At 43.7% G+C, this 14,104-nt stretch overlaps 1 protein-coding gene across 2 annotated transcripts in view; it reads right to left on the bottom strand.

Annotated features, from left to right (window-relative positions):
* The window catches only part of PCYT1B (phosphate cytidylyltransferase 1B, choline), a 52,407-nt gene that overhangs the window by 24,153 nt on the left and 14,150 nt on the right, over positions 1-14,104 (bottom strand). For both annotated transcript variants that reach the window (XM_006112515.5, XM_006112516.5), the window contains exons 2-5: positions 13,977-14,076; positions 12,185-12,301; positions 10,948-11,099; positions 7,321-7,399 (exon numbers count right to left, since the gene is read on the bottom strand). In XM_006112515.5, coding sequence (XP_006112577.1) covers positions 7,321-7,399; positions 10,948-11,099; positions 12,185-12,301; positions 13,977-14,076 — 448 coding nt within the window. The remainder of the gene's footprint in view (positions 1-7,320; positions 7,400-10,947; positions 11,100-12,184; positions 12,302-13,976; positions 14,077-14,104) is intronic.

Raw genomic sequence — 14,104 nt, 5'->3', positions numbered from 1 at the left:
CTTTAAAACTATATAGTCCATTTCTGCTAAGGTTCTTCTCATCTATTAAATCTGGCTGTCTCCTTTTCTTCCATCCCCCTCACCTGTTTAATGCTATTCTTCTTCAGCACCAAACTTAGCCCCCTTCCTAAGGTGTTGAAGACCCAACATGCTGCAGAAAATCGGCAGGGAAGGGAGGTTAGCAGACCATTCAGAATCTGTGTAAGGAGCTGTATAATTCTGGTACACAACACTGCTCCCCAACACTTCTCTACATAGCTCTCAGATGGTGATCAGGCATCACATAAGGAGAGTTCAAAGCACTTTACAAACAAGGTTGGTATCATGTGGGGGAAACACTGGAAATCATTAAGAAAGGGATACCTAGGACAGAAAATATCATACTGTCGCTATATAAATCCATGATATGCCCATATCTTGAATACTGCATGAGATATGGTCACCTCATCTCAAAAAAGATATGCTGGAATTAGAAAAGGTTTAGAAAAGGACAACAAAAAATGATTAGGGCTATGGAGCATCTGCCATATGAGGAGAGGTAAATCGACTGGGACTTTCCATCTTAGAAGAGAGATGACTAAGGGGAAATATGACAGAGCGTTGTAAAATCATGGCTGATGTGGAGAAAGTAAATAAGGAAGTATTATTTACTCCTCATAAAACAGGAACTATGTATTCCTGAATGAAATTAATAATCAGCAAGTTTTTAAAAAAGGAGGGATTTTATTCACATAACACACAGTCGACCTGTGGAACTCCTTATCAAAGGCTGTTGTGAAGGCTAAGACCATAACAGGGTTCAAAAAAGAACCAGATACATTCCTGGAGGATAGGTCCATGATGGGCAGAGATGGTGTGCCTAGCTTTTGTTCGTCAGAATCTGGGAATGCAATTGTACCACTAACCTTTTGTGATGGGGACTGACTTTTTAAACTGGACCTAGGCCATGTGACAAAATGAAGTTTCATTTTCTTGTCAGAATATCTGTGTGTGTCAGGCCTTTGTTTTACAGAAATGAACAAGTAAATGTTGGCTCCATGCAACAATCCCAGGCTTGCTAGATTAGCCCTCACTGTCAGCACTTGCCAAATGCTGATTAATAAATGATACTTTAATGTTTGACTAATATGCTCTTAGCCAGTTCATTTTTGGCAATCCTCAAGGAATCAACACTTAATTAACCCACTGGTCACTGTATATTGGGCATTCTCCTCTGTTCCCAATTGTCAGAGGTTTGTGAGTCTATTAAAGTGCCCACATTTTAACAGCCTGGCACATTAGCTCAAGCTGTATCAGCTCGTGCTTTTAGCTCACTTCAAGGTAATAAGTTATCAAACACAGTGAGCGTTTTACTTAACACTTACAAATTACCAGATACTGGATGTTGAGGCCCTAGGAAATTCTAGAGAGACATGCACGTATTAATATAGGCTGGGAAAAGGGGAAAAAACTCAAGTGCCTGAAACAGTCTGCTTCAGAGCACTCTGAGAAGATGGTTTAATTGCTTCCCTCTTCTGCATTGTTCATTGTGTTATGATAGCTGCTCATGATAAAGAAGCTTTTAACATCACAATGGTTTAATTTTTTTTCACAGGGCCCATCCCAACTCCCATCAAAGACAAACACAAAGACTTCCATTCACTTCAGAGTTGCACTGGATCTACTGCCTCTGAATCCACAGATCACACAGCGTATCTTTTGTCTGGCAAGGAGGAGAGAGAGGTGTGAGAGAGTAAACTCAGTAGATACAGTGAGTCAGTGAGTGACACAATATTAATAGAAGCCAGCCAGGCATTTAAAGGATTGATTTTTTTAAATTATGTGTATGATGTAGAAAAAGAGCAACACCCTATCATGATAACATTCATTTAGAGTAAAAGGTTATCTGATTTCCACAGAAGGTGGAATATTCTGCCAATTATATGACTTCAAAGTGGTGTGTGGAGAGGGGAAAATTGGTTGGTGTCCTTTATTTTTGTTCCTTTATGATGTATAAAGAAGATTTGAAAAGCGTGTTTTCCCCCTTACAAAAAATAGTAATAGAAATTGATGCCTTTTCTGTCTGTTTCATAGCAACATCTAATGGATGAACCTTCCTAGGGAAAAGATAGTCCAGTATGGATCTCCCCATACAGATGTAGTTCACCAAGGTGCAGATGAGAGGCGATGATGCTGAGTACTATAAAAATCAACAATTTTTGAAATACAATTAATGCATTTTTTGCTAAAGTAAAGGTGAGGGGAAAACAGCTGCCAGATAAAATAAACCCAGGGCTTGTATAAAACTTTATATTCCTATGCCAATGGGAACTTTGTAGATGATGCGCAGTGGCCAGATTTTCAAACATGCTCAGTTTGCTCTCAGTAGAAGCCCCGCGGTGTTCAACACTTTTGAAAATCCAGCTACATATTTAGGTGCCTGAATGGTGTTAGAGAAAAGAAACTGCCCCCCCAGTAAAAAAGTTTGGCCAGGCCGCTCTTGCTATAGTGGGCTGCAGTACTCCTTGGGAGAAACTGGCCGCACCCTTCCTGCATACCATTGCCTTTAGAAAAAGGGAAGGTGTGAAAAGGGGAAAATAGCCTCAGATTCTCCCACCTTGGCATGAGAGCTGTGGGGCTTACCTGGTCGAATTAAACCTGCACAGTTTCGGCCCAACCCCTGGGACACAGACCCCCCCACTTTGTTGACCATTGGGCCATATATGGTAATATGCAAGCGCGGGAAAGCGATGTGCAGATTTGGGGATAAATATCCATCGCACAGTTCGCTCTAGGAGGTCTTCACAACACGCATACCACCGTGCGTGTGCCTTCTCGTATACTTCAAAGCGCTGCCGGCCTGATCAACCAACCAACCACCTTCCCCGACTCTCAGGCGTAACCAAGGCCTTCACAACTGAACCGAAGTGAAATGTTCCGTGTGCTGTGTAAGTTGGTATGTATGATTTGATTTTTTCTTGTTGTATAAGCTTAGTGTTGTAGTTGTTTTGGGTAGTACATAGAGTTTGTAGTTGTCACTGTTATTTAATTAATGTAGCTGGATATTTTAAGATTAGAGACTATTCCCCTTGCCGTTCCCATCCTTATATATTTGACACGTTTAACTAGAAATCATAGAATAAATATAATAAATACTGTAAATTCATTATTAACACGGTCTATTAAAAATCTTAGAATAAATACTATAAATTCACCACTGTCATAAATAAATAATTTTTATTTGATAAAACTGTCCACCTGGTTCTTTCCTTCCCCCCTTGAGTATGCATCATCGGACCTGTGATTCTTGCGACAAATGGGATCTGAGCTCTTCTGAAAACCTATCCCATTGTGTTTATGTATACCAAAAATCACACAAAGAACATAATTGAGGTTACCAAGTCAAGCACTCAAAAGTTAGGAAATGCCAGAATTAAGGTCGCCTGTTCAATGTTAATTAAGCTTGCTTTTGTGAAGACAGTTCAATTCCTATGAAATTCTGCCAGAAACCAGGCACATTTCCAACAGAACCCTTCCTGCCATGTAGATTTTGGAACCATTCTAGTTTCTTCCCACCTCACTCTCTGGCTCCTCAGCAGGAGCAGCTCGAGGAGAGCTGCCGGCAACTGGCGCCTTAGGCGGAATGCCCGATTGGCACCCCCGCCTCCATATTCCTCAATGGCATGACATTAAACGCGGTGCCCTAGGCAACTGCCGAGGTTGCCTACATCCACGGACCGCCCCTGCTCCTCAGTAGCCCATGCAGCAGGCTGTAAGAGAGACAAAAGCCTCGGAGCTCCGGGTCTCAGTTCCTCAGCAGGTCAGCCTCCCAGGCTTGTCAGATTTCAAGTCCCTGCTCCACAGTATAAGGACATAATAGCTTCTCATAGAAAAGGTCACCGCATTGTATTCATATAAGCAGAACCATGTGTTTTCCCCTAGCCTTGTTCTTGGAAATGGCCAAACCATTTTGGCTGACACGTTTCAAAAAATTCAACCTGAGGGGGATACCTAGCATGGGAATCATTTCAGCCTAAATGAATTCAGATTGACAGTTATAAAGCAACCAAAACCATGATCTTATAAAGGGAAGTGTCAGGCAACCTTCATATTAGAGGATGCTACCAGTTCTGCCTATAATATTATTGTGACATGTACCGTATATCTTTACCAGCATACGCATACAAATCCATACTCCGTCATTATCTATCTGTCATAAACTAAACAGTTAACAAGAAAAACAAGACTAGAAAATACTATATTTTGCAGTGGCATTGATTAAGTATTGGATACAGGGCCCTGGTGGTGAAAAGCAGCCTCTGAAGGATGTGGGGTAGAGACTGCAATGGTATAATCACTACTGGCCCTGAAGAGGGCAAGTACAGCCCCAAGGAGAACAAAAAATAGGACTATGTAGCACTTTAAAGACTAACAAGATGGTTTATTAGGTGATGAGCTTTCAGTGTCACTCAAGGACCAGATATGGCCAGGGTGGCTGGTGGGTGCACTGATTCAGTGTATGCCAAAGAAACCTCTGCTGGCAAGACTCCTACTGCTGACAGAATCTAAGGCCACCAAAGTGAGTCCCCGATGAACTGAGTAAGAGAGCAATTCCACAGCCTGGGACTCTGCACTGAAAACACCTAGGCACCAATCATCGCACCCCAGGAATGAAAGCTATGTTCAGCCGGTCTCAATTGCTCCCATGGACATCTACGAAGAAGAAGGTTTGATTCTCACTGCCTTACTCCTGTGCAAAGTGGCTGAAAAGTGTTATCAGAACCAATGAATCCTCTCACTTACACATGTAAAAGCTGTGAGGCAGTGGAGAATCAAGCCTGCCCTCCAGGGCAAGATCGGTTACTATTTGCTCCATTTACAAGTCAGATTCTTCTCTGCTTTATATTTTAGAGATGCACTCTGGTTGGAGAAGGAACATAAAAAGGGCCTCTTAAAGTAAGACATGAATGAGTGGCTCATTATGAGCCTCTTCCTCATGTATCTCAAGTCCCCTGTACACTTTTTTTAAAGCCCCGTTGCAGTGCCAGTTAGGTAAAGGGGCCTTGGTGTAAAGGAGGATGGTTTAATTGCTAACTGAGTATGCTTCCCCATAATAGGAGTCACACCTGTAGATCACAATAGAGCTGTACCTTAGCCCAGGGAAAACAGGGGACTGAATGTTGGACATGGTACCATGCGTACATTGGACATAAATTCCTAGTCAAAACAATAATCCTGGCAGGAATGTTTCTTGACAAATTCAGGCCTGGACACAGGAATTTCCGGGGGTTGGGGCGTGCTTTTTTTGTAAATGTGGACTGCAACTTTTTTAAATATAAAGGAGTTCAAAAATAGTCATGCAATAAGTGTGCATCAGAGAGGTTGATAAAACAATTGAGTGGAAACAGTGATTGGTAAATGATTTTGTTATACACTCTGGCTACGTCTACATTGGCAAGATTTTGCGCAAATACTCTTTAACGCAAGAGTTTTTGCGTTAGAGTATTTGCTCAAGAGAGCATCTACACTGGCATGTGCTTTTGCGCAAAAGCATCCGTGCCAGTGTAGATGCTCTCTTGCGCAAGAAAGCTCTGATGGCCATTTTAGCCATAGGGCTTTCTTGTGCAAGAAATTCATGTTGCCTGTCTACACTGGCCTCTTACGCAAGAACACTTGCCCAAGAGGGCTTATTCCTGAGGGGGGGCCTCATAGTTCTTGCGCAAGAAGCCCTGATTTCATACATTAGAACGTCAGTGTTCTTGCGCAAGAACTCCCCGCCAGTGTAGACAGGCAGCAAGTTTTTGCACAAAAGCAGCTTCTTTTGTGCAAAATCTTGCCAATGTAGACACAGCCCCCCTCTCTCTTTCTCTCTTTCTGTAGGCCACCATGATTGCACATACACCCACACGCTGCAGGCCACTGTGATCACATGTGCAAGCACACAGACACAGGCATTCTGCAGGCCATGGTGATCTCTCTCTCTCTGTCACACACACACACACACACACAGGCTGTAGGTCACTGAGGGACATGTGTATGAGGTTTAAGGTGACACGCAAAGCCAAGCGAAGGCCCAGCAGCCTTGCGGGTTGTTGCCTCCCAGTGACCCCAGGGAGCTAATTAGCAACCTGCCCCAGAGAAGCAGCCACAACCCAGCTCCTGCCCTAGGAAAACCCGTGTTCCCCCGCCAGGTGCCCATCATTGCTGGGACACTTTGTACCCAAACTTTTGTGCTCCAGCACCGCTCGCTTTGCAGCACTGCACCCAGGGCACCTCCAACCCCACAGAGTGCCTTTACTAGCACGGTGGTGCAAAGGGAAATTGTCCCTTGCTCTAATCCTAGCCCGAGGGGATCACTGGGGGCTCCAAGGGAGTGAGTGCTCAGGGACAGGCAGGGGGTAACGTGCTTCTCCCTAGACAATGGCTGTGGGAACACAGGGCCTGCTTCCTGGTGAGCCTGCAAGTAGCCACCCACCGGTGAGCTCAGAACTGGGCTGTGCCTTCCTGGAGGAACCGAGCTGCAGTGCCTGGCCACATGCATTCCAAGGGGCAGCCAGAGCCTGGGACCTGCAGTGCTCGCTGGCTCCCTCTCCCACTGCGTGGCAGGTAGGGCCCGGGGGGGAGGGGCGGGGGGGGATGTGATGTTCCAGAGACTGGCTGGTGGGTGCTTTGCTCTTCCTTGGGCTGCTCTGAGGCCACTTTGGTGGCTCAGGACTTGTCCCCACCTGGAGAGGGAATAGTCTGCTCGCCTCAGAGCGCAGCACAAACACCCGCCACCTGAATCTCCTTTCCCCTGGAGCTGTGCTTCGCATGCTTGGCCACTGCTTCCTGGCCCCACATGGGGCAACTCCAAGCTTGTTAGTTAACTGGTGAACCCAGCATCTGGGAGACGCTGGTGGGCTTGGGGGTCCCAGTGTGGCGGGTGTCTCTGTGTATGGTGGGCGCCTTCCCTCCCCCCACTTAAAACACTCATTTCTTTCCCCTGCCTTGGACAGTCCCGAAACCCCCTTAGCCATTAAAGAGTCCCTGGATCATTATGTGGGGTGCATTTGCACCCTTCGCACCCCCCCCCCCCGCGTACAGGCCTGTACTGAATGGTTTCCTGAAGGTGACAGGTGTAACCTATTTTTGTTTATCCAGCCAAGGGCATCACTGGTGGTTTCAGAATATGGACCTTTCTGCTGAAGTCAGCAGCACTTTTTTATTGACAGGCCAGAAGGGAACATGCGCTTATCTCCGTTTTTCCTCTCCCAACAGGTGAGATTACAAGATGAGCTTTAAATAGATGGGCTTCAAATAAAGACTGTAATGGATACAATTAAAATGGAAAATTGCCCTCACCTGCCTCCTTTATGTGCTTGTACACATCATCAGAGCCAGCAGAGGAGTATGGGATGTCATCGTGGGCTACAAAATCAATCTGCAAAAGATACAAGAAAAGAAGTAATCAGATGCAAGCATCAAGGAATTTGTACTGGTTTTGGAAGGGCAAATTCTTTTCTGAACTGCATATGCCTGCCTGAGAGAGTCTCATCTGAAAGGTACTATTTAAAACATTGCCCGGTGCTGCAACAGAGGACACAATATGGAAGGGTAATGGAATTCAGGACTTTTGGCTCCAAGGGCATGTCTACACTGGGGACTTGTTTTGAAATAACTTCCCTTATTTTGAAATAACAAGGTGAGCATCCACACTACCAAGCCCGTTATTTCAAAATAATGAGCTTGTTTTTTCAAAATAATAACTCCTGCTTGTGAAGAGGAATAGGCTTACTTTGAAATAGTTATTTGGGGAGTTATTATTTGGAAATGACTTATTTCAAAATAACCTGGTAGTGTACACATAGCCCAAAAGCACAGGTGTCACATACCCTGGCTTTGTGTGTGATGGCATCCTCTGCTCACAAAGGATAAGGGACCTACTGCTGCTGCTGTCACCTACAGGAGCCCTCTTTTAACTTAAGTGGCAGACTTAAGTCAACTTTTAAAACTGAAGAAGCAGGGTTTCTGTTCAGAGCATCCCATATTTGTGTGAATGTGTTTTGTTGATCTAAAAACTATCAAACTGTAGATTTGTTAAAAAAGGATTATTTTACTAGAGCCAAGTAAACTACAGCCAGTGACTTGTAGTTGCATTTGGGTTTATATACACTGCCTGACAGTCACTAATACGTATAATACCTCACATGCACTTGAACAGATCTGAAGTTCATCCATTGGAGGACAGTGACACATGTGCATACTTTTGGCTGACGAATGCACTCAAGGAAATCATTGGGAGATTTGCATTTGCTTCAGTGGGAGCAGCAGAATAGGACTTTATCAGAATGCATGGACCAGGTTTTTAAAGTCCATTTCCCCTTCCTGCATCTGCACTTTGTGGGTGCATTTTAGGGGCATCATTTCAGAAAAATGGGGCCAAGTTTTGTCAGTGTATAGAAGATTATATGGGACTGCATTATATTCTGCAAAATCTGGGGGGCAGGGAAACCAACATCAGAGCACAGAGAACTATGAAAAGTTTGAGGAGGGCAAAGACCATACCCGGGAAGAACAGCTGACTCCTTGAACTATAGGAAATGATAGCCCTGGTACAATTAATTCTTTAGCAGCTGTATGCCACCTGAGGATCCGCCTATGCTAATTAGCTCAAACACACCAAACAATTAAGCCTCGGGTCTCCATCCTCTATGTAGAGACTGATGAGCCCTGGTCTGTGCTACAGAGTTAGGTCAATGCATGGCAACTTATATCAACCCACCTTTATAAGAGCATGTCTACACAGCAGGGCTAAAGCCGAAATAAGCGACTCAACTTGAGCTATGTCAATTGCCCACCTGAAGTTGAAACAGCTTAAATCAGCTTTTGGCGTTTTCTACTCAGCAGGAAGTTGAAGGAAGAACACTTTTCCTTTGACTTCCCTTACTCCTTGTGAAATGATGAGGGTTACAGGAGTTGGAGTAAGAAGTCCTCCAGCTCAACATTATTTTGAAATAATGGCTTGCAGCATAGACTTGCTTTTTATTATTTTGGAATAACGTAAGTTGTTCCAAAATAACGCTGCTGTGTAGACACACCCTGAGTGTCTATGCTAAAATGTTGCTCCTTCCAATATAACTAGCCCACTGCACTGACTTAATAACTCCATCTCTGCAAGGGGCACAGAGATAGTGTTGATATAGTTAGGTTGATGCTGCATCAGTGTAAACACTACATCAACCATTGCTAGTTTTCAAAAGCTGTCCCCCAAAACCCCACAATGTCAATTCAATTGGTGCATGCGCTCCAGGTGAGGATATGTACTGCTGGCACAAGAAGCCAAGAGCAGACACACATAAATAATGTAATTACTGTGGCATCTGTATTAGATTGACTTAACTTTGTAGTGTAGACATGGCCATAAATAATTTATCGTTAGAGTAGTCTCTTATATCTGCTCCTGAACATTAACAAATAAAGAGTATTCTTATTTCTTATAGTGATGCTAACAATAAGCATCTAATCATTACAACCAATTAATTCAGATGAGGGATACCACCATGATCTCTTATCATACCTTTAATCATAATCCTAAGAAATACTTCTCCGTGCTAATTTAGTAGATTTCACTTGCCATGACATCAAGAAGATAATGTACACTTTACTTGTAATATTATAGCCTTGGGCTAAGTTCTCTCTCCGCTGCGCAGCTGCCTAACAAACCCTGTGCAGGAGTGCAGGGTGGCAGCCCAGAGCACCACCTCTCCCCCTGGCTATGGCAGCTCTGTGTTGGGGCGTGGAAAGGGGTACCATGTTGGGCTGGTTGCATCATGCTGGGGCTGAAAAGCTTGCCTCTCCCTTGACCACATGCCCAACCCAGAGCTGCCACTGTCACGGGACAAGTGCCCCTTCCCTGGCTCCCACCCAGCCTAGCCTGGACCTGCCCCAGTTAGGGGCCAGACACTTCTCCCCTGGCTGTGCCCACTAAAGCTGCAGTGACTGTAGAGAGGTTCCTTTCACCTGACCCCAAGTTGCTGCAGTGAGAGAAGACTGGGGGGTGGTCTTCTCTTCCTGGGGCAACCTTCTTACTAAACCCCTCATCCTTAGCCCCACCCCAGAGCCAACATCCTCAACTAAAGCACTCCCTCGGCTCTTCGACACTTTGTTCCTCCCCTCAGCTTCACCCTGCACTCCAAACCCCTCATCCCCAGCTCCACCCTAAAGCCTGCACACTGAGTCAGAGCCCTCACCCTGGACCCGAACTCTCTGCCCCAGCCCTGAGCTCCCTCCTACATCCCACCCTTGGCACCACCCCTGCCATCTTGTCCATATGTGGAATCACCTCCATAGTTGTGCACATAGCAAAAGTTATTCTGCACATAGACATAAAACACGGGCCTTGGGAGTTATACTTTGACAGTATGAACTAACAAACATAGGAGTACCTGGCAAGTTGTGAGTATTTTTAATCCTGTTCCTTTCAAACCCCTGGAAAGTCTCATGCTATAAATCCCTGATGTGCGCTTAGCTCCAAAAGGCTGGGATCTGAGAAGAGTGTTCTATGTTGTTACAGATCAGTGTGTTATTGACCTGCTAGTACTTTGAGTCAGTCTCCAAAAAACAGAATACCTGCCCACTTCTACTTAAATCAAAGAGTCAGAAAACAAAGGGTTTTTTTAAAATTTAAAACTAGCAGGTGCTTTGTAACAATTGGCTGTTGGGAGTTGAATTACTTAATGTATTCCAGCTACCAGTATCTTGTACCCTTGTTATGTGTACATAGGGTTGACAGGTGTCCGTTTTTTGCCCGGACAGTCCGGTAATTGCATCTTCTGTCCGGTTAAAAAAAACAGAAAATTTTCTGTTTTTCTTGGATGGAAGGCAGGCAGGGACATTTAAAGGCTCAGTGGCTTTTTTCTGGTGGCAATCCTTTGTGTACACAGCAGTTACTATACAGAGGGAAGGGAAGAAGTCTGGGAAAAATGGTACCTTATGTTTTTCTAGGAACTCTGGTGTGAGTGTCCATGGAGCATCTCTGATGACTTCATCTACGTAGCGGCAGTGTCTGAGTGCCTCATACCGCTCGGTTTCATTCATTACAGTGAAGCCTTTGAACTTGTGGGTTAGATCATCACTGCAAACTGACACACAAACAATTAACACCACATTTCCATATTAACTGTGCACTATACGTGCTTCTGGCTAGTAAGCACTTTCTGGTCAATATCATTATTTTAAAGTTGTTTGAGATACATTCTGTTTTCAAACAAAATAAAGATGTGCCTCTTTCTGTCTTTAGGAGAGAAACAAGAATTGCATACTAAATGGGAGGAATGCACCACAAGATGCACTCAATGAGGTGTGTGACATCAGATTCTGATCTGGTAGCACTTTCTAGACTAACAAAACATGTAGATGGTATCGTGAGCTTTCGTGGATTCTGGTTCAGTGCAAATTTTATGTGAGGATTCATGGTTGACAATTTTCCACACCCACCAAGAGACAACACAAGGAGAAGCTGATGAATATGGCTGAAAGCTTGCTGCCCCCACAACAGAACAGTGAGTGAAATTCTGGCCTCATTGAACTCAGTGGGAATTTTGCCATTAACTTTTAAAGAGAAGCCAGGGTTTCACTTAATAGCTCCCTCCCCAGTTTGAGACAATAGTCTCTAAAAAAAAGCAGTGCTTTCCCTCTACTCTCTCTGGTTGAACTGGAAGAACATCAGAAATTCTCTCAAGCTTTTCCTCCATTATTGAATAAATCTTCCCCTTACCTCCATATGAATTAAAATAATTTAAGTGTAAAACCAAAATGTAAATAAGAATGAGATACTGCTTTTCCACTTTTTGGAGGGCTGAGGCAATAATACAAAATAATGTCTCATACTATTCATTTGAATGTTTTAATGAACTCTCTTGAGTCATACTTTGTTAATGTTTGAGCAGTAGAATTTTACCTTTTTTTTATAATCCTGAGCTTGTAAATAAAAAGATGAAAACTCATATGGAGACATTCTGCCCTCAGAAACATGCAGACATCTCCATTTTGGGAACTGTGCATATGGAGCTGAAAACAGAGTTTGACTTCATTCTTACCTTGTTTGACATAAAAAATACTCCATCTTAAAGTTAAGGCATAAAACACTACTGAGACAGGAAAATATGCTCAAACAGAGGATATAAGCAACTGAGAACATGGCAACAATGCAATCTTAGAATCTTACCTCCTACTAATAAGTAGCTATTCGGGAATAAAGTTTTGGCTTGCATAAGAGCTCTAGCATGGCCGGAGTGGAAGAGATCAAATATTCCATCTGCATACACTCTAACTGGTCTGTCAACTGCGGGGAAAGAAACACAACAACAATTTCCAGCTTTAAACAGGAGTAAATCTAGCTGTCACATTTAGTCTTTTGTAGGAATGTTATGGGTTTTTCCCCTCAGATATGCAAAATCACAGTGAGTAAATTTAAAATGTTTTATTCTTCTTACTCTTCTGCATCTTCTTTATTGTGTTCTCAAGTTGGCCTCTTTATTAACCTCCGTTTTTCCCTGAATTCTCTCTTGGAAAAAAATATCTTCTTCCTGTCTCCCTCCATTTGTGTCAACTCACTTTTTTCCCCTGATCCCTCCTTTTTTCTCTTCCACAGCGTAGTGCTGTACATACATGTTCATTTCCTCTTGTATATACATCTTTCCTCTTCCCCAAGACTCTTCTCCACTCTAATTAACCTTCTTATCTTCCCCATTCTTATTACCTCCTCCTATTTTGTCCCTACTATCCATCTCTTCCCGCACCCCACTCATCCTGTCTGGGCTTGGAGCTGCGGGTCTAAACAAGAACTGCTTCACTAAGTGGCATGCCAGCCCACTTTGTTGACCTAGGCAGTCCCTGTACAACTAAAAGACAAACAAATGGGACCCTGACCCCCAGAGCTGCTGCTGCAATGCAGAAGAAAGAAATGCCAGGGTGCTCAGGATGACCATATCTCCCAAGACTCAGGTAAAAAATGTGGAGAAAACCATATTTCTTGGAAAACTTACTGGGAAAATGGAGATAGTTCATCAATGTGAGATAACAGGCAGCTTTTTGGGGGCCTGTAAAACCATCAGTTGATATCCTCCTCATCCTCTGAATGATACATGCTCCAAAACATGACCTACCCTAAACTCTTCTACCATAAAAAGAGATTACAGGAGTAAGTCAGTTCTGCAGAAAAGGGGAACAGGTGAAGTGTTTAACACGTGTGTGTGTGTGTTATGTAGTGGGAGTTAAGAAAATATTAGATCAAAATTTCCATTTAGACAGGTAGAGGGAGGGACTTGTAATGTGGCCAACCAGGGTCTCAATAAATGGCTCCCTGGTTCCGGAGAGCTTTAATTATTATCCATCAGCATACATCAGTTCACGCCCCACATCAGTTGGAATGGGAGAATGGGCGCCAAACATTACACTCCCTTTGTGGGGGCCCTGATACTATAGTAGAGCCAGCACTACAGGCCTTGACTGCTGTAACTGTAACATCAGAAAGGCAGAAGTCATTTCCCACCACACCACACAGGTATTCAGGAAGAGTACATTCGTACACTCATAAGCTAAGATGCTGTCAGAGGATATATATCATCCCTGTGATTCAAAGACCATGAAGTGTGTTTCAAAATGAGGGAAACACTGACTTTAGCCAGGAAACCATATGATTTCAATATGCAAATAACCTCTGTGTGATGATCTGCTGAGTTACCTCTTATATCCAAACTAACTGCCCACCATGTTCATAACTGTTTAAAAATTAATCCATCTCTTTTAACAATTATATTAAAATGTCTGATCTATCTTTCTAAAAAAAAATCCTTTTGTTACACCTTCTTAATCCCCAGCCAGGTAGCCCAAATGCACCTCCTTCTCCCAAATGAAGAGTGCTATTGTAATAGTGAAATACTGTCTGTGAGAGCTGCTTTTAGTCCTTTTCATGCTGCTATCATTGATGCAAAGAAGTCTAATTAATCCAGACTCACCTGGTGTTCCCAGGTGGGCCTGAGAGATGGTTAGTTTCTCGTGTGGGGCTTGGCACTGACAGCTTATTTCATCTGCAAATGGAGCAGGTGCAGCCAGAGTCTGGAAGGCAATGGAGGGACAGAGAAAG

This window comes from Pelodiscus sinensis, chromosome 1 (genome assembly GCF_052426305.1).
Source record: "Pelodiscus sinensis isolate ZL-2025 chromosome 1, ASM5242630v1, whole genome shotgun sequence".
NCBI classification, from domain to species: Eukaryota; Metazoa; Chordata; order Testudines; family Trionychidae; genus Pelodiscus; species Pelodiscus sinensis.
Note: the sequence above shows the minus strand (reverse complement) of the source record. Positions and strands in the feature narration are given on the sequence as shown.